This window comes from Phoenix dactylifera, chromosome 11, assembly GCF_051530095.1.
Source record: "Phoenix dactylifera cultivar Ajwa chromosome 11, Ajwa_hap1_PhDact_Kaust_v1.1, whole genome shotgun sequence".
NCBI lineage: Eukaryota > Viridiplantae > Streptophyta > Magnoliopsida > Arecales > Arecaceae > Phoenix > Phoenix dactylifera.
In genome coordinates this window covers 23,476,879-23,498,662 of record NC_143200.1, presented here as the reverse complement: position 1 = coordinate 23,498,662, position 21,784 = coordinate 23,476,879, and the positions used below count along the sequence as shown (strand labels likewise).

At 49.9% G+C, this 21,784-nt stretch overlaps 1 protein-coding gene across 1 annotated transcript; it reads right to left on the bottom strand.

Annotated features, from left to right (window-relative positions):
• Window positions 1-2,670: 2,670 nt before the first annotated feature.
• On the bottom strand, window positions 2,671-4,573 carry LOC120111329 (uncharacterized). The gene is made up of 3 exons (XM_088709820.2): window positions 3,453-4,573; window positions 3,236-3,343; window positions 2,671-3,129 (listed from the first exon to the last, which is right to left on the bottom strand). The coding sequence occupies exons 1-3, from the start codon at window positions 3,519-3,521 to the stop codon at window positions 2,767-2,769; spliced, it is 540 nt and encodes a 179-aa protein (XP_088565946.2). The 5' UTR covers window positions 3,522-4,573; the 3' UTR covers window positions 2,671-2,766.
• Window positions 4,574-21,784: the final 17,211 nt, after the last annotated feature.

The window sequence follows — 21,784 nt, the reverse complement described above, 5'->3', positions numbered from 1 at the left end:
ACTTCGTCAGCAAATTTTAGAGAATGATACCACCACATCAAATTGATTTGTTTGCAGTTAATTCTGCCTAACTTGTTCATAAATAGTACATGTATAGTGACATCTGAATTTACATTGATGCCATACGAACGTCATTGAAGTGAACTATCATCACAAATACTTCAGGGTCGATGCCAGTGTATAATATGTTTGACAGTTGATTAAAAACCAGGACAACTACATACTCTAAATGATTAACACCACATATAAGGAAGGCTTAGCTTAGTCAGTTCCTAGTCAAGCAAACTTTTCCTTCAGAAGTATCTCACCTTTTTCTCTTGATACAAAATTAAGAAGAAAGGATCATGTACTCTTTAAGGTTCTTATGATATTGGAGCATGGAAGGTTTTAACTTTTAAGTACAATTAATCCAGCTTGGAACCTTATGACGTGTTTCAGATATCTTTCCTCTTGACGAATTTTGCAAGAAATCTTGATCTACCTGGTTTCAATTCATAGTGCCCAGTTTTTCTGGTTGTAACCGCATCATGCTCGAGTGTTGTCTCGTTGTTCCACAATTAATACCTACATGTACAGACCATGCCCGACAGCTGATTTCATCCTGTCACAACTTTGTAGTCCAGCATAATAGCAACAAAAATGAAAATGTTTAAGCTTAATCAGCTCAGCATCATGTCTAGAACCACCAAATCTTTTTTCTCCATACATGCCAGATTGAAGTAGAAAGACTCACTTTAGGTTTTCATGTTACTGAGGTGTAATTTCTCTGTTAAAATATGTTCATCACCTTTCATTACCCACTTCAAAACATCTTACCATGCATAGCATCACATGATGTGGTGACCATCCAAGGTCTGTCGACCGTAGAGGATCCAAACTCGATATTCTAAGGTCGGACTGGTCAGCCTAGAGCTAGACCGCATGTACACGGCATGATGGTCAGCCTAAGCCCCATGCTGATCTGCACCCGCCCAGTTCCTTCCGAGCGCTGGGTGGACTGTTCCAGGAAATAGGAGGCCTGGCGGCTCATCCTTGCGTGAGTGAAATCCACCTCGGCAAGCAACAAAAAATGGAGGAGAAAAAGGTGCAGAATTTAATGGCTGTCCTCATTGCCTTGTTCTCTCCCACTCTCCCAGCATCCAAAATAAAAGTATGTTTCCACCCGGATCAATCGGCCTTGCATGCTTTTCTTGGCTCTAGATGCGTTATGCTCCACTTTGAAGAGGTGGTCTACTCAGCTTTTAGGTGAGCTAGACCGTATGCGTTATGCGTTAATCTCAACAATCCTCAAAAAAATTGATCTTCATGGAAAAAAAAAAGGTCCACAAGAAAATTGGCACATGCCTCGGATCTCGGCCGAGAAGCGTTTGATCGCTCTCAGCTATAACGGACCAGATTTGGAGGCAGAGTTTTCTCTTCCTTTTGGATGCCACCACCCAAAAAGCCCGACCTTCCAGCCTTTCTTTACTTGATCCCCTTCGATAATTAGCCTTTTGGAGGGACAAATGTATCTATTCTTGACCCCTTTAACAATGGGTGTGGGAGTCTATTATGTTAGACAACAACCTTCCACCAACTCTAGCTGTATGATTGCTATATCAAAGGATGTATATTTGGAATGTATACTTAATCTGTAAATGACTTTGTCTATAAAGAGAGAATGAATACATGGCTTTGGTATGAAAGACCAAGCCCTTCTCCTCAAATCTTTCATATCAGAGGCCACTAAGAGCACTAAACGTTCCAACAGAAAGCAGTATACTGTTGATCACTGAGAGGGTTAAGCAAAAGCCCCTATGTAGATGTTGAAGTGTTGGTTTTGTTTATTTTCTTCTGGTTTACCAAAGGAAGGAGCAATGAAAATGAATGGTCACTAGCCTCCATATTCTGGTGATAGGTGGCAGTTTTCATTTGTAATCTCTCTCTCCCTCCCTCCTTCCTTCTGTCATGGCTTTAGAGAAGAGATCAACAGGGCTCCACTACCAGAAAACACGCGTATAGTGACGGAGATTCCCGTCACTATACCGTGTTTCCGGTTACTAATATGGAATTTGTGACCGGAGCTCCTGTCACTGACTTCGTTACAAAAACACGCGTCGCTAAATTCTCCGTGATGGCGGCGATTCCCGTCACTAACCTCCGTGACAGAACCGCCGTCACTAAGCCGTTACAAATTCAAGAATTAAATATTTAAGAAATTATGTATTTCCCGTCACTATCCAGTTGCGGAGTTAGTGACGAAGGCAACTTGGTCACTGATTTTGTCACAGAATGCGGTCACAAGTTTGGTCACTAATCTGTCACGACCTTTAGTGACAGATTTAGTCGTCACAGACATGGTCACACATTTTGTCACTACATTTGTCATTAATCCCGTCACTGACCTAGTGATAAGTTTACGGTCACTAATTGGTTACAAACGCGCTGAGCAAAATCAATTTTTATTGACCAAAATCCTGTCACTAAGTTTATGACTGCTCGTCACAATAGTTGGTAAACAATTTAGTAACCAAAATTTGGTCACCGATCACAATCTAATAACCTGGTACATTTGGTACATTGATTGGCACATAATAATAATAACAATAATATCATTAATAGCAAAGGCATTCAACATTACGCAAAAGTCATTTTAAATGTCATTCAAAATTGGCATCAACATGTTCTGAATCCATCAAAATCAAAGTCTAAAAATATGTCATAAAGATCAACAGAGATTTCATTCCTCCTAGGAATGCAAAGACCTATCATCTAAGGCAAAAACAATTATAATGAAGCATGATCAGCAGAATCAGAATCACCATTACTCCCCCGATCTGCATGCCTTGGTCCAAAGCCAATCTCTTCTCTCATCTTTTGAAGAACCTCCTCTTGCCATTTTTTCTTTTCCTGCTCAAGAATACGTAGAAGGTCTTCATGAGTGTACAGCTCTGGAGCTTGACTTGTAGAGGTGGAAGCAGATGATGATTGCCCAATAATTCCAGTGAGATCCTCTAGGGGACTAAAGCCATAGACATGGCCATGAGTTGGGACACCAGTTGCCTCAAACCACAAGTCATAATCACGTGGAGGAGCATCTGAGGTGGAGGCATCACCATATTTTTTGGAGTATTCAGCTGAATACTTTGCCTGCCAGTTGATTTAAAAGAAGAGAAAAACATTATGGTGGATCAAACAAGAGATAAACATGAGCAAGCTCAATAATATTTATGAATCATAAAAAAATTATACTTACCATGACAGCTTCACTTCTCTTATCTACATATCCTCCCATGCCTTGCTTTGTCTTATGCGTCCGATTAAATGATTCAACTATTGTTGGCTCCCTGCCTAACTTTAATTTCTACAAAAGAGAAAAGAAAAAATTCATTAACATATAATGGGCTAATTTAAGATGACTGAACAATAATATAAAAATTATTATAGAAATCTAATTGAATAAAGATATGTACCAATCGTTCGTCATGATTGATAAATGTGATTGATCCTCCACAGTGTTTAGAGATGCTACCGTTCTTCATGGTGTTTCTATTATTTTTGTTGGCTTCTGATTTCTTCTTCCATTTTGGGGAGATCCAAATATCAATTAGCTTATTCCAATTTTCTCTAGAGATCCAATTAGGGGGTTTATCACGGGCTTTGTTTAAATCTCCTTTTGCTTCCAGAAGCTTTTGGCTTCTGACCTTCCCTAATGAGGTTGTCAATCGTCGCTGACAATGCTTGTTCCAAACTTCATGCACATGATGCAATTGTCCTGGAAGAATTGTGTGTATCTCCTAACAATATATAGATCGGTGTAAACCCCTTTCTCAACAGATGAACATTGACCGTATCACGGTTAAGAAATTTCTGGTTGTCACATCTTATACAAGGGCATCTAATCTTATCACCACTACAATACTCTAACTGAGTAAATGCAAACTCAAGGAACCCTTTAACTCCATCACAGAACTCAGCTCTTATATAACCATTTTCACTAAGTCGGTGGTACATCCAATTACGATCAACTGACATAGTTCCTCTAAAAATCAAAAAAATAAAACAACATAAGAAAGCCTAGAAAATATTAGAGAGATGATAAAAAAAGAAAACAACATAAGAAAAACCGAACCATTAAAAACACGAAAGGCAAGATCGTAAAAAATGTAAAAGAAACAAAAACTGGTATGATATTTATGAAGATGAGAAGTTATCATAAGCATGACAAAAATAAGTCATTCAATCTTGTCCCAGCATCATTGACATTAAGAAGGCATTCAATCTTTACAAAAAGCTGAACATAAGGAATTAACCTTTACAAGTTATCTGTTCATTCATCTAATACCAGCAATATTCAAAAAGCATTTAATCTTTACAAAGACAAGGAATACAAGTCAAATCATCCAAATTTACATATGGAATACTATCTGCTTCACATAGAACAAATGTGAATATACATGATCGCCTCTGATGCTAGGAAAGCATGGTACTTCTTAGCAAGCTTTTTGACCAGCTTCTTGATTGCACACTGGAAATAACTCACAACCATGAAGCAACACCACTTTCCACCACTTTCCATTATTCCTTGTAGATGAACAATGATTGTAAAAATGAATAACATGACGAAAAAATTAAAATCCATGAACTTTACATAATCCCAACCCATCAACCCTCAAAATTACAACAATAATCAGTGAAGCAGTCTAAATATATGCAAACCATTGGTAGGACTAACAAATGTGTCAGAATAAAAATGCATAATATTAAGGAGCTCCTCAAGTACAACATTATTTTTGTCTATTTTAGCAACAGTAAATTCGACACAGTGCCCGTATCATGATTTACCCAACCAAGTGATGTGTCCAAGTATCATAATAAAAGCAGCTACTCAGATATATCAAAGTTTCTTTCGTCTATTTTAGCAAAAAAAAAAAAATCCCTCCTCTCTTTCTCTGTCTCCCGTCTCCACCCAAAACAAAACCACTGTCCCTACTCCCCACTCTCCCACTGTTCCGAGCTGTCTCGCTGCCCCACCACCTCTCTCTCTCTCTCTCTTTCTCTCTCCGGGCTTGGGCAAAATCTACCGGGATCGAGCTTGAAGAGGAGGAGGAGGAGGAGAAAACTCTTACCGGTGACTGTGAGTCGGTGACCGGAGCCGCGGAGGTTGCCGTCCGGGGGAGAAGGACGCGAAGAGCCGCCGGCCGGTCGTTGAAGAGGCGACGAAGGCGGCTATCAGGCTCTCAGCGAGGGAAAAGGGGGGGCGGGGGCGGCGGCGGCGGCGGCTCTCAGCGAGGGAGGGGGGCCGGCGGCGGCGGCTCTCAGCGAGGGAGGGGAGGCAGCGGCGGCTCTCAGCGAGGGAGGGGGGGTGCGGCGGCGGCTCTCAGCGAGGGGGTGCGGCGGCGGCTCTCAGCGAGGGAGGGCGGCGACGGCTCTCAGCGAGGGAGGGGGGCCGGCGGCGGCTCTCAGCGAGGGAGGGGAGGCAGCGGCGGCTCTCAGCGAGGGAGGGGGGGTGCGGCGGCGGCTCTCAGCGAGGGGGTGCGGCGACGGCTCTCAGCGAGGGAGGGCGGCGACGGCTCTCAGCGAGGGAGGGGGGGCGAGGGAGTGGGGGGGGGGGGGGCGGCGGCTGCTCTCAGCAAGGGACGGGAAGGGAAGGGAAGGGAAAGGTTAGGGTTTTGGTATTTAAGTCGGTTTGCAAGCCAAATTGTATATAGGCTGATTTGGGCTAAATCGTGATTTGGGCTAAATCGGTTTGCAAGCCAAATTTCATATCAAATTTTTTTTTTTATTTATAAGGCTGATTGGATGGGACTTGCAAGGCAAAAATATTTTTGAACTATAAAGTATGGTAAAAAAATTCTATAAAGCAGGAAACTTGCAATAGGGGTGCAAATGGGTCATGGCCGACACCATGAGATTTTAAAATGAGAAGAAGAAATTTGAGTTTTATAGAGAGCGATTGGAATTTGGATTATCGAAGAAATTTGGGCGGAACGGCGGGCACACTTAGTTTCATTTTGGATATTCCTCCTTTTATTTTTTCTTTTAATTTAGGTTTACTCAAAAATAATATTTTTAATATTTTTGGAATTAAAAATTAAATTTGGTGACAGAAATTTTTGTCAATAATCTGTTACTGCCAAAAATAATCTTTTAAAAATTTATAAATACTAGGGTTACTATATTTGTGACGGCTGCATTTGTCACTGTCTGGTTGCAATTTTGGTTATCATATTGCTGACAGATACCCCGTCACTATGATGGTCACTAAGGTTTGGCGCCCATCCTACCCGCGCATTCTGTGACCGGTCTGTCACTAAACGGTCACTAAGTTTACACCACGGTGACCAAATTTCTGTCGGTCACTAATCCGTCACAAATAGTAACTGATAACGGTCCGTCACTAATTTTCCGTCACTATACGCGTATTTTCTGGTAGTGCTCGGCAAGTAATATGTTCTTATTATAGGTAACATCTTTGATCACACTTGTTGGTGGTGTTTTTTATTGTCAGATGTACGACTGCGTGCCGAAGAGAGGTGAATTTTGAAGTGGGATTGTATTAAGTGCAGTGGCGGCTGGTGTGGAGAGATTTGCGTACAAGGGAGTGGCTTCCAACTTGGTGACTCACCTTACCGGGCGGCCAAAGCTGTTTCCTTCAGTGGCCAACAGGAATCCTTGAGAGATTTATGCCTTGCTGCTTAGTTAGTTGTTAACTATTGACCGAAAGAGGCTACTGAAAAAAATTCCTCTCTAGCAAAATAGCATGGCAACCACCGAAAATCCGACCCGGGCATAAGAACTACAGCAGGCAGTTTGCGGTTGGATGTTATGCGTCGTCAGAACCATAGCTGTATTTATTTATGCAGTTCTTTGCTTCTTATTTATTTTTTTTAATATAAAAAAAGGTTAATATGAAAATAGCCTCTCCTCATGCATGCAGAGATAAGATTCCATGGCCCCGAAAGCCGTCCACCTAATGGCTTAATAATTACTGGATTGGTACAATCATTTTCTTGTCATTAACCACAAGATAAATAAGAGCAATCAAAACACCACCATGAGAACAAAAATTATCTAAACTCACATAACTCCCCAATTTTATTTACATCAAAATGATAAAGAATCAGTAAACAAGAGCCACCAACTACGAAGCATTACTAAACAAGAGCTGTTCAGCACAAATCATTCTGTAGGTATGTGTTGCTGGAAATTGGACCCGGGGGCCGCCGCGAGCCAACGGGGGAGGAGCTCCGCCGCAGGGACGGTGGACGGCGATGCGCCGGTTGGTGGCGTCCTCCTTGGAGAGAAAGAGTCCTGCAAAAAAGCCAAAGGCCGGGCTTTCCGGCGCCGGCCCTCCGATGCTTAAGTCAGAGGGGGCTAATATGTGGGAGGAGTCAAGGAGAGGAATGTTTTTCCTCTTTTGTGTCTGTGCTGTTTATTTGTGTCCGTGTCTCCCTTTTTTTTTCTCTTTTCCTCCTTCCCCCCAGGTTCTCTTTTATAGAAGGGTATTATGTTACCTGGGAGGTGATAGGGGTTTTGTCCTTTTCCGTGATAGTTGAGTACGATTTGACTCATTAATGGCGTAGTGGAGAATAAGGCCGAATCAGACCGGAGTCAGGGAGTTGTCGCAGTTGATCGGACCCGTTGGAGTGGTTGAACCGTCGGCCGTGGTGGGCCTAGGATTCGTAGATGGTAAGTGCATTAATTACCGAGTGAACCGGCGGTCAGGGAGAGCCATACGCTTTGATGGTTCAGTGATCCGGAGATCATCTTGAGCCGTGTTCATTTAATGACTGAGTGCATCGGAGACTTGAGGGGGTCTCATGCATTAATGACAGATCGTGCCGAATACCTGCGGAGATCTTGCGCCTTGATGGCTTAGAGATGGTGACAGGTTGTAGTGGAGTTGTCAGGTCCCTTAGAGGGTTAGGCGGGGACTGAGAGTTTGGCTAAGGCAAAGGCCCGGCCCGGGTTCCGAGCCGAGCTGGTTACCTAAGGGAATGTCCTGTGGCGGGATTGCTTCTGATCGGCGCTTTCTGGTCGGCTCCTTCTAGCCGAGCACCTCTATTCGGCGCTCCTTGGTTGAGTCTCTCTGGTCGGCGCTCTTTAGTTGAGCGCTCTCTGGTCGACGCTCTTTAGTTGAGCGCTGCTGGTCGAGCGCTCTCTGGTCGGCGCTCTTTAGTTGAGCGCTGCTGGTCGGCGCCCTTCTGGTCGGGCGCCTCCGAGGCGGCATGACTTGGGTTTTTCCCCAACACTACCCCCCGACTTCCGAGTTCCAGCTGGCTACCAGCTTGAGCGCGGGAAGTAGTTTTAGTTGGGTCATTACAGATTCTGAATTTTTAAATTGTTGCGCTCTTCGAATTATCGGGCGCTTCGAGGTGCCCTTAATAGGCGGCGTCTCCTCCTTTCCGAAATATCTCATTATTGGGACGCTTTCTCCGAAGCGTCCTCGCGTCGTGGGCTCATGATGGGGCCGCACGATCCGATGTGGCGCTTCGGTGTTCGAAGCGTCATCCTGAATTAAATGTGGCGCTTTGTCTTTTGGGCCGACACGTGTCGTAATCTAAATGAGATGCAGCATTTTTCTCGCTGATCCGGGCCGTTGGGGAGGTCTATATAAACTTTCCCCTGGCCTTCCGTCCTTTTCTTATTGCCTTCTTCCTCCAGTTCTTTTCAACCCGAAGTTCTTTTTCTCCGGCGTCTCCCACAGGTTTCATTTTTCCTCTTAATTTCTCTCTTCCTCATAATGGGGTCCATCCCGAGTGAAGTCGAGTCCACCATGAGCGTCCTGGAGGTCGAGATGACCGAAGAGTGGTTTTTTCCTCTTCAAGGGTTCCGTCTGGAACCCGCCAGGCGGGGGGATCGGGTAACCGATCCTCCGGTAGGCCGGATTGGAGTGTATTTGGAATCACTCTGGGCCGGTCTACGATTTCCTCTTCACGGCTTCGTGAATGAGTTGTTGACGGTATACCAACTGATTCCGGCACAACTTGCTCCGAACGCCTGGAGGACAATGATCAGTTTTCTGTCCTTGTGCTTATTGCAAGGGATTCCGACCTCTGTCAACGTCTTCCGGCGACTTTTTCTGTTAAAGTCGAATTCGGAAGACGGAGAGTGGCTCTACATCGCCCTTCGGGCAGGTCGGCCACTCTTTCAGGGCGCTCCCTCGTCCATTCATGACTGGAAGAAGAAATTCTTCTTTCTAGGCTCTGAACGGACCTGGGGGTTTGACCCTAGGTGGGGGCCGACCCAGCTCAGGTCTATCAACAAACCCCCCAAGCTTTCTCCACATGAGCAGGATATTATCGACACCATCCGGAGCCTCGGGGGCGGTATTTTACTGAGAGGCCTCATAAGTGAGGATGCTCTAGTAAATGTTGGCTTGAGCTCGGCGCGTCCCCATGGTAAGAATAGTAGCAAGGTGTCTTTTTCGTTTTATTACTGTTCTAATGTTCTAATCCTGCTCGCCCTTGCAGATATCGCAAAGATGGTGACCAAGAGCGAGGTCCTCTACGCCCGATTTCAGAAGAGGGCGGCCGAGCTCTCAGGCGAGCCAACCGAGCCGAGGAAGAAAGCGAAAACCTCGGCACCCCCGGCGACAGCAGTGGCCGAGGCGGGCGCTTCTCGGCCCGCGCACTCCGACGCTGGTCGGAGGGAGGGCGCGGATTCCAGGGGCACAGGCTCCCGGGGAGCTTCAGTGGTGCTCCCGTGCCCGGTGCCCTTGGCGCAAGTTCCTGGTTGGCAGGATGCCCCAGTTGCCGACCAGGGGAGGAGTTCCGCGAGTCTGGCGCTTGCGCGCCCCGCTCCAGCTTTGCGGCAGTCGGATCGGCCGCCTACTCGACCCTAGCCCTCCAGCTCCGAGCCGGGGAGCAGTCAGGGAGCCTCGGGGTCGGCTCCGCCCAGGCCAGCCAAAGCTGGCCTTCCGGGCCCGTCAGGCTCGGAGGAGCGGGTGCCTTACGCACCCAACTGGTCGGTATTCAAGGGCGATTCAGCCCTCGATAATCCTCAAGTGGCACGCGAGGTATTTCGAGTCGCGCTGCTCCCGGCCGACCAGGTCAAGATAAGGTCCATGAGCTACAGCGCTTTCATGGACGCTACTCTTTGTAATGCCGTCCGGGTAAGTTAGTTTTCCTACCTGTATAATTATGAAAAGTTCACTTGTAGTTCCTCACGTTTTTCACGCCTCTTTTACAGCACTTGCACGAGACGGAGACGCTGATGCACGTTGTACAAGACTACCGGGAGCGGGCCCGGAAGTATCAGCGAGGGTACGAGGAGGCCGAGGCGAGATGCCAGGCGTCCGAGGCCGAGCGTCAGGTGCTCCAAGCAAGGGTGGGAGCAGCCGAGGATGAGATCCGAGCTCTGACCGCCGAGCTCGAAGAAGAGAAGGGCGCGCACACTCTTGCGAGATCCGAAGTGCGCGCCGTAGAGGCTCGTTTGGCCGAGGCCGAGCTGGCATTGGCCAGCCGCGAGCAGGAGGTGGGGAATGCCCGCCTCAGACACTTGGAGCTCGAGCGGGAAATAAGAAACCTCGAGCGGAAAGCCGCATATCACGAGGCTCGGGAGCTCGAGGCTCGGGAGCAAGCTCAGAGCGCGGTGACGCTCTTCCGGGAGTCGGATGAGTTCCGTGACCTTCTAGAAGAAGAGGGTGTGAACGGGATGATCCAAGGCTTCAGGGACTTCCGCAACCAATTGCGGCGGCTCCTTCCGGATTTTGACGTAGACCTGCTCAAACCGGGAGCAGGGGTCGAAAGGTCGGAGGCTTCGGAGGCCGACCAGGGAGGTCTGCCCGAGGCGGTCCCTGAAGTCACCGAGGCTGCCTCGGAGGCTGCTCCTATTACTGTCGAGGCCGCCGAAGAGGAAGCCCCGACTGCAGAGCCAGCCGCTCCCGAAGCTGCCGAGGCCGAGCCTTAGTGTAATGGTTTTTTTTTTTTTAAGTCGGGATGGTCCCCACACTTGTAAGGGCCGAGCTCGAGTCTTTGTACTTAGCCTACGAGCTTTTTTGAAATGAATATACACGTATTTTCCTTATACTTGCGATGCCTTGTCTTTGGTATACTTTGGTTCCTCTGCTTGGATCCTTTTTAGGCTCCAAGGGCACGGGCTCTATGGCCCCAACTTCGTCCGCCACAGGACTTGCGTTTAGGCTCGGCTTACCGAGCTCCATCGCTCGGTCCTTCGACCAGCAATATAGTAATGCTTACGTTTAGGGTGTTTGGACTCGGGAAGTCTTTCCGAGCCTAGCCCAGAATTCGGTCGAGCCCTAGGACGGTCACTAGGACTTAATTTTTTTTAGCAAAGTTAGTGAACTTTGAGTCCGAGCCTCGAGTTGCCGGGGCGGACCGAATTCTTTTCCGATGAATAGGTTGAATGCTCGTCAGTTCGCGACGGGGATTCACCGAGCCTAGTGTAAACTAAGCTTGCTGTTAATCGGTGTACGTAGGAAAGTCGAGGCCGGGCGATGATTGGCCTGACCAGGTACCTCGACTTCAGTCGGGGGTTCATTCAGATAATTAATCAGGAATGAAAGTAAATTGAGAACGTAGACATTGAGTGGGTACCTGGTGCCGTGAGCGTTCTTACGCCGAGGCGACTGAGGACGCTCCTCTGCTCGGAGTCCGTTCTTTGAGGACGTCGGCAGAGAGAAAAATCCAAGAATAGATAACGTAAAAATACTAAATAAATGGGTACCTGGTACCGTGAGCGTTCTTACGCCGAGGCGACTGAAGACGCTCCTCTGCTCGGAGTCCGTTCTTTGAGGACGTTGGCCGAGAGAAAAATTCAAGAATAGATAAGATAATGTAAAAATATTAAATAAATGGGTCCCTGGTACCGTGAGCGTTCTTACGCCGAGGCGACTGAAGACGCTCCTCTGCTCGGAGTCCGTTCTTTGAGTACGTTGGCCGAGAGAAAAATCCAAGAATAGATAAGATAATGTAAAAACATTAAATAAATGGGTACCTGGTACCGTGAGCGTTCTTACGCCGAGGTGACTGAAGACGCTCCTCTGCTCGGAGTCCGTTTTTTGAGGATGTTGGCCGAGAGAAAAATCCAAGAATAGATAAGATAATGTAAAAAAACATTAAATAAATAGGTACCTGGTACCGTGAGCGTTCTTACGCCGAGACGACTGAAGACGCTCCTCTGCTCGGAGTCCGTTCTTTGAGGACGTTGGCCGAGAGAAAAATCCAAGAATAGATAAGATAATGTAAAAACATTAAATAAATGGGTACCTGGTACCGTGAGCGTTCTTACGCCGAGGCGACTGAAGACGCTCCTCTGCTCGGAGTCCGTTCTTTGAGGACGTTGGCCGAGAGAAAAATCCAAGAATAGATAAGATAATGTAAAAACATTAAATAAATGGGTACCTGGTACCGTGAGCGTTCTTACGCCGAGGCGACTGAAGACGCTCCTCTGCTCGGAGACCGTTCTTTGAGGACGTTGGCCGAGAGAAAAATCCAGCTTATTGCGAACCACGGACTTTTCGCTGATCATGAACAGGAGAATGAGCCAAGCTCGCTGGTCGACAAAGATCGCATCCCGAAGCATTGGGGCGTCCCGACCATGGTCGGGGTAGGAGAACGAGCCGAGCTCGTTGGCTGAAGTCGGTGGAGAACGAGCCGAGCTTGTTGGTTGAAGTCGAGGGAGAACGAGCCGAGCTCGTTGGCCGATGAAGACCGCATTCCGACGTATCAGGGCATCCCGACGTATCGGGGCATCCCGACGTATCGGGGCATCTCGACGTCTCGAGGCATCCCGGCCGTGGTCGGGGTAGAAGAACGAGCCGAGCTCGTTGGCCGATGGAGAACGAGCCGAGCTCGTCGGTTGAAATCGATGGAGAACGAGCCGAGCTCGTTGGTCGGTGAAGACCGCATCCCGACGTCTCGGGGCATCCCGACGTATCGGGGCATCTCGACGTCTCGAGGCATCCCGGCCGTGGTCGGGGTAGGAGAACGAGCCGAGCTCGTTGGCCGATGGAGAACGAGCCGAGCTCGTTGGCCGATGGAGAGCGAGCCGAGCTCGTCGGTTGAAGTCGATGGAGAACGAGCCGAGCTCGTTGGTCGGTGAAGACCGCATCCCGACGTCTCGAGGCCTCCCGACGTATCGGGGCATCTTGACGTCTCGAGGCATCCCGGCCGTGGTCGGGGTAGGAGAACGAGCCGAGCTCGTTGGCCGATGGAGAACGAGCCGAGCTCGTCGGTTGAAGTCGATGGAGAACGAGCCGAGCTCGTTGGTCGGTGAAGACCGCATCTCGACGTCTCGAGGCATCCGAACGTATCGGGGCATCCCGACGTCTCGGGGCATCCCGAAGTATCGGGGCATCCCGACGTCTCGGAGCATCCCCACCGTGGTCAGGGTAGGAGAACGAGCCGAGCTCGTTGGTCGATGGAGAACGAGCCGAGCTCGTTGGCCGATGGAGAACGAGCCGAGCTCGTTGGTTGGTGGAGACTGCGTCCCGACGTCTCGGGGCATCCCGACGTATCGGGGCATCCCGACGTATCGGGGCATCCCAAAATATCGGGGCATCCCGACGTCTCGGGGTAGGAGAACGAGCCGAGCTCGTTGGCCGATGGAGAACGAGCCGAGCTCGTTGGCCGATGGAGAACGAGCCGAGCTCATTGGTTGAAGTCGATGGAGAACGAGCCGAGCTCGTCGAAGAACGCATCACGAGCTCACGAATATCTTCAGGGAGTCCATGCAGGTACTCTATCATCCCGAGATATCGGGGCATCCCAACCGTGGTCGGGGGAGGAGAACAAGCCTGGTACCATGAGACATTTAGAAGAATTGGTGAGCTCGAATAAATACGCAAACCATCACAAGTTTATCATAAAATGAAATTCATGGTTGAATAGTGGGGGACCCCTTGGGGTTCTACTGGTAGTACACGCGGAGGTTTTCAGAGCTCCAGCTTCGCGGAATGGGAGTTCCATCTAAGGATTCTAGCTTGTAAGTTCTGGGTCGGCGGACGCGCATGACTCGGTAAGGTCCTTCCCAATTCAGAGCCAATTTCCCTTGCTCAGTTGGTCGGGAGGCCTCGGCTCTTCTGAGGACAAGGTCCCCTGCTCTGAAGGATTTGACCTTGACCCTAGCGTTGTAATATTGAGCCGTCTTTTGCTGGTACCTCACCATGCGAACTCGGGCGGCCTCCCTCGTCTCCTCGATCAGGTCAAGGTTGTTTCTAAGCTGCGAGGAGTTGGAGCTGGTGTCATGATGTTCCACTCTTGGAGATGGGAGTCCGATCTCCAACGGAATGACAGCTTCCGTCCCATATGTCAGGTTGAAGGGAGTCTCGCCGGTGGGGACACGGAACGTGGTCCGGTAAGCCCACAGGACATTGTATAGGTCTTCGACCCATTGTCCTTTGGATTTGTCGAGCCTGGCTTTGAGCCCCTGCAAAATAGTACGGTTTGTTACCTCGGTTTCTCCGTTTGTCTGAGGGTGCGCGACCGAGGTGAAGCGGTGGTCAATGCCAAGCTCGGAGCAGAATTCTCTGAAGTGAATGTTGTCGAACTGGCGACCGTTGTCAGATATGGGAATGCGGGGAAGCCCGAATCTGCAAATTATTGATTTCCAGACAAAATCCCGCATCTTCTGCTCGGTGATCCGGGCAAGAGGCTCGGCTTCCACCCACTTAGTGAAATAGTCGATGGAGACGACCAGGAACTTCCTTTGCCCGGTAGCCAGTGAAAATGGCCCTAGAATGTCAATTCTCCACTGGGCAAAAGGCCAAGGGAGCTGATTGAAGTTAAGGAAGCCGAAGGTCGGCGTTGGACATTGGCATTTCTCTGGCACCGGTCACATCTTCGGACGAAGTCCACAGTGTCCTTCTGAAGTGTCGGCCAATAGTATCCTTGGCGTAGAATTTTATGGGCCAATGCTCGTCCTCCCAGATGGTTTCCACAAATTCCTTCGTGGACTTCGCGCATGGCATAATCAGCCTCCGTTGGGCGGAGGCATCTGAGGAGGGGAGAGGTGAAAGATCTCCGATAAAGCTTTCCCTCATGCAATATGTACCGGGTGGCGGAGCGCTTTATTCGGCGAGCCCCTTGTTCATTACTAGGGAGGATTTCGTCTTGCAGATAGCTGATGAGCTCGTCCATCCAGCTTGGCTCGAACTCAATGCAGAGGGCCTGCTCGGGCTCCTCCGTACTGGGTTTTTGAAGATACTCTAGTGCTGCCGCTTTGGAAAGCTCGCTCATGCGGGAGGACGCTAGCTTTGACAGCTGGTCGGCCCTGAGGTTCCCTGACCTGGCAATATGTTGAATGTGAAAAGATTCCAAGGTCGAGGTGAGATCCCGTACCTTCTGAAGATACTTCTGCATGGTCGAGTCTCTGGCTTCGAAATCGCCCATGATTTGGTTGACGACGAGCTGAGAATCACTGAAGGCCTTCAAGTCCTTCACCCCTAGCTCTTTGGCTAGCTTGAGTCCGACGACAAGCGCTTCGTACTCCGCCATATTATTGGAAGCAGGAAATTCGAGGCGCAAGGCTTGCTCAGCGACCACCCCCTCCGGGCTGATGAGGATGAGACCTGCCCCGCTACCCCCCGAGTTTGAAGAGCCATCGACATGCAGAGTCCATGTCAAACTCGGGGTATGCTCTGTTGGTGGCTCAGGCTCGGGCTCGACCTCATCCGGTATGGTGCATTCGACTATAAAGTCTGCGAGCGCTTGTGCTTTGATCGCCGGTCTGGGTCGGTACTCGAGGTCAAATTCTCCGAACTCGATGGCCCATTTAGTGATCTGGCCTGCACGGTCTGATCTTTGCAGGATCTGCTTGACCGGCTGGTCGGTCAGCACAGCCATTGTGTGGGCTTGGAAGTAGGGCCGGAGTCTCCGAGCTGAGATGACCAGAGCATAGACAGTCTTCTCCAGCTTCGAGTATCGGGTCTCAGCATCCCTCAAGATCCGGCTGGTGTAGTATACTAGCTTTTGAAGTTTGCCCTCCTCTCGGACCAGGATCGAGCTCACTGCTACAGGGGAAACGGCTAAATATAGGTAAAGGAGTTCACCCTGTTGAGGCTTTGTGAGTAGGGGAGGGGAAGCCAGAAGGTGCTTGAGCTCTTCGAAAGACCGTTGGCACTCGTCCGACCATAGGAAGTCTTTTGGCTTCTTGAGAGCTGCAAAGAATGGAAGGCAGCGCTCGGCCGAGCGGGAGATGAATCTCCCGAGGGCTGCAACTCGGCCCGTGAGTCGTTGTACCTCCTTGACCGTCCTGGGAGGCGTCATTTCTTGGAGGGCTCGGATCTTTTTAGGATTCGCCTCGATTTCCCGCTGTGTGATGATGAAGCCGAGGAATTTACCAGAGGTGACTCCGAATGCACATTTGGCTGGATTGAGTTTCATTTGGTACCTTCGGAGTGTGGAGAATGCTTCATCGAGGTCGGCCACATGATCTTGCGCCACCTTGCTTTTCACCAGCATGTCATCAACATAGACCTCCATGTTTCGGCCTATTTGATCTTTGAAGATTCGGCTGACCAGCCTCTGATAAGTTGCCCCTGCATTTTTTAAGCCGAATGGCATTACTTTGTAGCAGTAGGTTCCCCCGTTGGTGATGAAGGCCGTTTTTTCTTCGTCTTCTGGCGCCATGCGGATCTGGTTGTATCCGGAAAAGGCGTCCATGAAGGCTAGAAGCTCGTGACCCGAGGTGGAGTCCACGAGCTGGTCGATGCTGGGGAGTGGGAAGCTGTCCTTTGGGCAGGTTTTATTCAGGTCGGTGTAGTCCACGCACATGCGCCATTTTCCGCTGGCTTTTTTGACGAGGACCACATTAGCGAGCCACTCCGGGTAGGATATCTCCCGAATGAAGCCAGCTTGAAGGAGCTTGTTGACCTCCTCGGCTGTTGCTCGCTGTCGCTCAGGGGCAGCGCCTTGCTTCTTTTGTCGCACGGGCTTGCAGGTTGGCTTTACTTGAAACCGGTGGACCATGATCTCGGGATCTATTCCCGGCATATCCGCGGGCGACCATGCGAAGATATCCATGTTGTCTCGCAAGAAGTTGACAGACGATCCCTCTCGCACTTATTGAGGCCAGAGCCGACCTGCACGGTTAGCTCGGGAAAGTTCTCGCGTAAAGAAACTTGGATTAATAACTCACCAGGCTCTACCCGCTTTTTCTGAGGGTTGACCCGTGCCTCCAGAATCTTAGTTGGGGGCTGGTCGGTTGCTGGGATAGACACCTCGGCTGGTGGTCTTGCCTCGTGGGTCGCCAGGTAGCATCGCCTTGCTACCATTTGGTCCCCTCGAACTTCGCCAACTCCTTGGCTGGTGGGGAATCGCATGAGCAGGTGGCGTGTCGAGACCACTGCTCGGAGGGCGTTGAGACCTGGCCTTCCGAGGATGGCATTGTAGACCGAGGGCAGGCGTATCACAAGGAAGCTCATCCCCACGGTACTTTCACGGGGGGCGAGCCCGGCTGTGACCAGGAGGTCGATTTCGCCTTCTACTGGGACTGAATCCCCAGTAAATCCAACTAACGGAGCATTCATTCTCCGTAGCTGCTCTTTTGCCATCCCCATTTTACAATAGGCGCCAAAATACAAAACATTCGCCGAGCTTCCATTATCGATCAAGATGCGTTTTACATCAAATTTATTTATGATCATGGAGACGACCACGACATCATCGTGGGGAGTTTCGACTCCCTCTAGATCATCATCCGAGAAAGAGATGGCTTCTGAAGTGCGCAGGCGCTTCGAGGAGGTTCCTTCCCCCGAAGCTCTTTCAGCCGAGGCTCCGCCTTGGATGGTGTTGATGATGCCGGCAATGGGCCTGTTAGCATTTGATCCTTCAGGCTGTGCGGCCCCTTCGGCTGGCTTCTTTTCTTCACGCCGACCTCGCACGAATCGATCAAGCACCCCTCGGCGGATGAGTGCTTCGATCTCATTCCGGAGCTGATAGCAATCCTCGGTATCATGGCCGTGATCCCGATGGTAACGGCAATACTTCCGGGGATCACGCCGAGTTCTGAAATCTTGTTTCGGAGGTGGGAGCCGGATGCAATCCCGACCCTCAATCTCCATGAGGATTTCAGCCCGAGGAGCGGTGAGGGGAGTATAGTTTTCATACCTCCCTTCGGATGCACGGGCCCGTGGCGGGAACCTTGGGCGGAGTGATGACCTCTGCTGAGGCGGTCCCCGTAGTCGGGGTGGACTCTTCAGGCGGGGCGGATTCTTGGCTCGGCGTGGGGACGGGCTCCTGGGCTGGCCACGTTCCTCGCGGCGCCTCTTCTGTTTCCTGGGGTTCTGCTCGGTCTTGCCCCGCCTAACAGCCACGGCTTCCTCAGCCTTGGCGTACTTCCGTGCCCGAGCAAGCATTTCAGTGAGATCTATCGGAAAGTTCTTCTCAATAGAGAAGAGGAACCTATAAGACCGGGCTCCAGTCTTTAGCGCCGACATGGCGATGGACTGGTCAAGCTTCCGGACCTCCCATGTTGCAGCGGTAAACCGGTCCAGATACTCCTTGAAGGATTCTCCCTCCTTTTGTTTGATATCAAGGAGGGAGTCCGATGTCCGCCGCTGGGGCTGGCTGGCGGCAAAATTGCCAGCGAATTGTCTGCCGAGCTGCTCAAAAGAGGAGACAGTACTCGGCTTCAGCCCGGTAAACCAAAGCCGGGCCGGTCCTCGGAGTGTCGCTGGGAAAGCCTTGCACATCATGGCCTCCGAGGCTCCTTGTAGGGCCATTAAGACCCGGTAACTTTCCAGGTGGTCAAGGGGATCAGCCTTGCCGTTGTAGGGCTCCACCTGGGGCATCTTGAACCGTAGTGGAACCGGTTTATCTTCAATCTCCGGGGAGAAGGGCGACTTCGTGGTGAACTCGAAGTCGCCATCACGTCCCGATTTCCTTCCATGGAGTGCCTGGATCTGGCGCTCTAGTTTCTCGACCTTCTTGTCGAGTTCATTATTCTGGAGGATCGCTGCAGCGGTTCATTCGGGTGCAAGTTGCCCTGGAACCGACTCAGCTTCTGAAGGTTGTGGCCAGCCTCCATGGCCTCTGACTGGGTGTTCTCTCCTGAGGGAGGCCTGGACTTGGGAGTCCTGACCTCGAAGGAAAAGTCCGCTTGTAGAGGGCTCCGGTTGAACTGGAGCCGGAGGAGGCGGTGCCGTCGGGATGCCCTTTGGTTGCAAGCCTTGGACAGCGGTAGCCAAGGCTTGCACCTGTTGCACCAGGGCATTAAACTGCTCCGGCCGAACTTGAGGAGTTGACTCGGCCGGAGGCGGCGAGTTTTGGACAGAATGTTCAGGACTAGGTGGAGGACGTCGAGAAGCATTGGAAGCCCCTTTACTCCTTAGCTTCATGGCGGCAACTCGGTCCCTTCCTCTAGCGCCAACTGTTGCTGGAAATTGGACCCGGGGGCCGCCGCGAGCCAAGGGGGGAGGAGCTCCGCCGCAGGGACGGTGGACGGCGATGCGCCGGTTGGTGGCGTCCTCCTTGGAGAGAGAGAGTCCTGCAAAAAAGCCGGTGGCCGGGCTTTTCGGCGCCGGCCCTCCGATGCTTAAGTCAGAGGGGCTTAATATGTGGGAGGAGTCAAGGAGAGGAATGCTTTTCCTCTTTTGTGTCTGTGCTGTTTATTTGTGTCCGTGTCTCCCTTTTTTTTTTCTCTTTTCCTCCTTCCCCCCAGGTTCCCTTTTATAGAAGGGTATTATGTTACCTGGGAGGTGACAGGGGTTTTGTCCTTTTCCGTGATAGTTGAGTACGATTTGACTCATTAATGGCGTAGTGGAGAATAAGGCCGAATCAGACTGGAGTCAGGGAGTTGTCGCGGTTGATCGGACCCGTTGGAGTGGTTGAACCGTCGGCCGTGGTGGGCCTAGGATTCGTAGATGGTAAGTGCATTAATTACCGAGTGAACCGGCGGTCAGGGAGAGCCATACGCTTTGATGGTTCAGTGATCCGGAGATCATCTTGAGCCGTGTTCATTTAATGACTGAGTGCATCGGAGACCTGAGGAGGTCTCATGCATTAATGACAGATCGTGCCGAATACCTGCGGAGATCTTGCGCCTTGATGGCTTAGAGATGGTGGCAGGTTGTAGTGGAGTTGTCAGGTCCCTTAGAGGGTTAGGCGGGGACTGAGAGTTTGGCTAAGGCAAAGGCCCGGCCCGGGTTCCGAGCCGAGCTGGTTACCTAAGGGAATGTCCTGTGGCGGGATTGCTTCTGATCGGCGCTTTCTGGTCGGCTCCTTCTAGCCGAGCACCTCTATTCGGCGCTTTTTGGTTGAGTCTCTCTGGTCGGCGCTCTTTAGTTGAGCGCTCTCTGGTCGGCGCTGCTGGTCGGCGCCCTTCTGGTCGAGCGCTCTCTGGTCGGCGCTCTTTAGTTGAGCGCTGCTGGTCGGCGCCCTTCTGGTCGGGCGCCTCCGAGGCGGCATGACTTGGGTTTTTCCCCCAACAGTATGTAAAGAGATAGGAAGGTGGATACAAGAACTTCCTGCGTGGTCTTTCGGCGCCTCTGGGTCCTCTTCTGATACTTGCCTTTGAGCCACTGCATCCCACGAGCGGCACCTTCCTTCGCCTTCTTCAGCCCGGTGGAAGCCATGGCCTTTGTCTTCTCGACGCCCCTCTCCATGTTGCTGCAGCTGCTGCTGCTCTTCTCTGAACACGGCGCGGGATCATTGTAGTCCCATTGATCCGCCCAAGATATCCCAAGCGAGCTGCTCCTCTTCATCAAGTAGACACGATAAATTTATCGACAGACTTCAATGAAAAGGAGAAGGAAGGAAAAAGAGTGAAACAAGAGAAGGGTACATCTGGTATATTTATAGTAAGCAGCCGGCAGGGAATTAATATAGTAAACAGGAGGCTGGGCGTGGTTTCAATAAAAAATCACACATTTTCTGCATGCTTTGACGAAGGGAAGTTTGAAAGTCTTCGGGAGAGAAGTCATTTGTTGAGAAAAGTAGAATAAGAAGATTAAAAGAAAAAAGGTCCTATGGTATCCAATTAGGTAAGAGTGATCTGGTCATTGATGAACACGGCATGATGAAATCCTCTCTTATCACTTTATAAACTATTTTGAGGCTCAAATGTTTGGGCCGCACTCCAAAATCTACTAAATTCAATCTTGAAGCCACCACCTTGGCAGTTACACACATGAAAAAAAAAAGAAAAATCTAGTCTGAGGTCAAAAACAGACGGCATGAGATTCCAATTTCCATTTGATTTTGCTGGGTTGGCACTCACCGTGACAGAGCATGGTCTCGGGTTTCTAGCTGCGAAACTAGTTCGTCAACCAGTGGAAACCGAATTCAAATAAAATTATATGAAGAATTTGCCAACGATTAAAAAGATGATTGAAAAATTTAGAAATTAATAGATACATTTAGGTGTTGATATTCCTGTAATATGCATGATTCGTTGCATACGTGGAGGAGAATTCAGTAATCGTTGCAGCAATTGAGCACATAGGGTGATGGACAACTTGCTCATACATGCACCGCTCGTCCAAGCCAAGACTTAGTGCTTTGAAAACCAAAAAAAAAAAGAAGAAACGGGTCATATGATAGAGCATGCAGCGACCCAAATTATACTCTATACCAAATGCACTGTGATTAGGGGGCGGCAATCCTAGATGAGCCACATGATGAATGAAATCCAAAAAACAAGAAATGTGATTATTAACATGGTGCACTGCTGACGTGGTGGTTTGTTCTTACTTATTAGCAATGTCATCCTTGTGTGTAGATTGCGTGACCTGTAACCAGCTTCTAGCTGTTGGATTTTGGACTGGGATCCTGAGACACCACTGCCTTGTTCTCAGCTGCTCCTGATTAGTTTGATTTTTGATTGGAGAAGCGCCACCTTG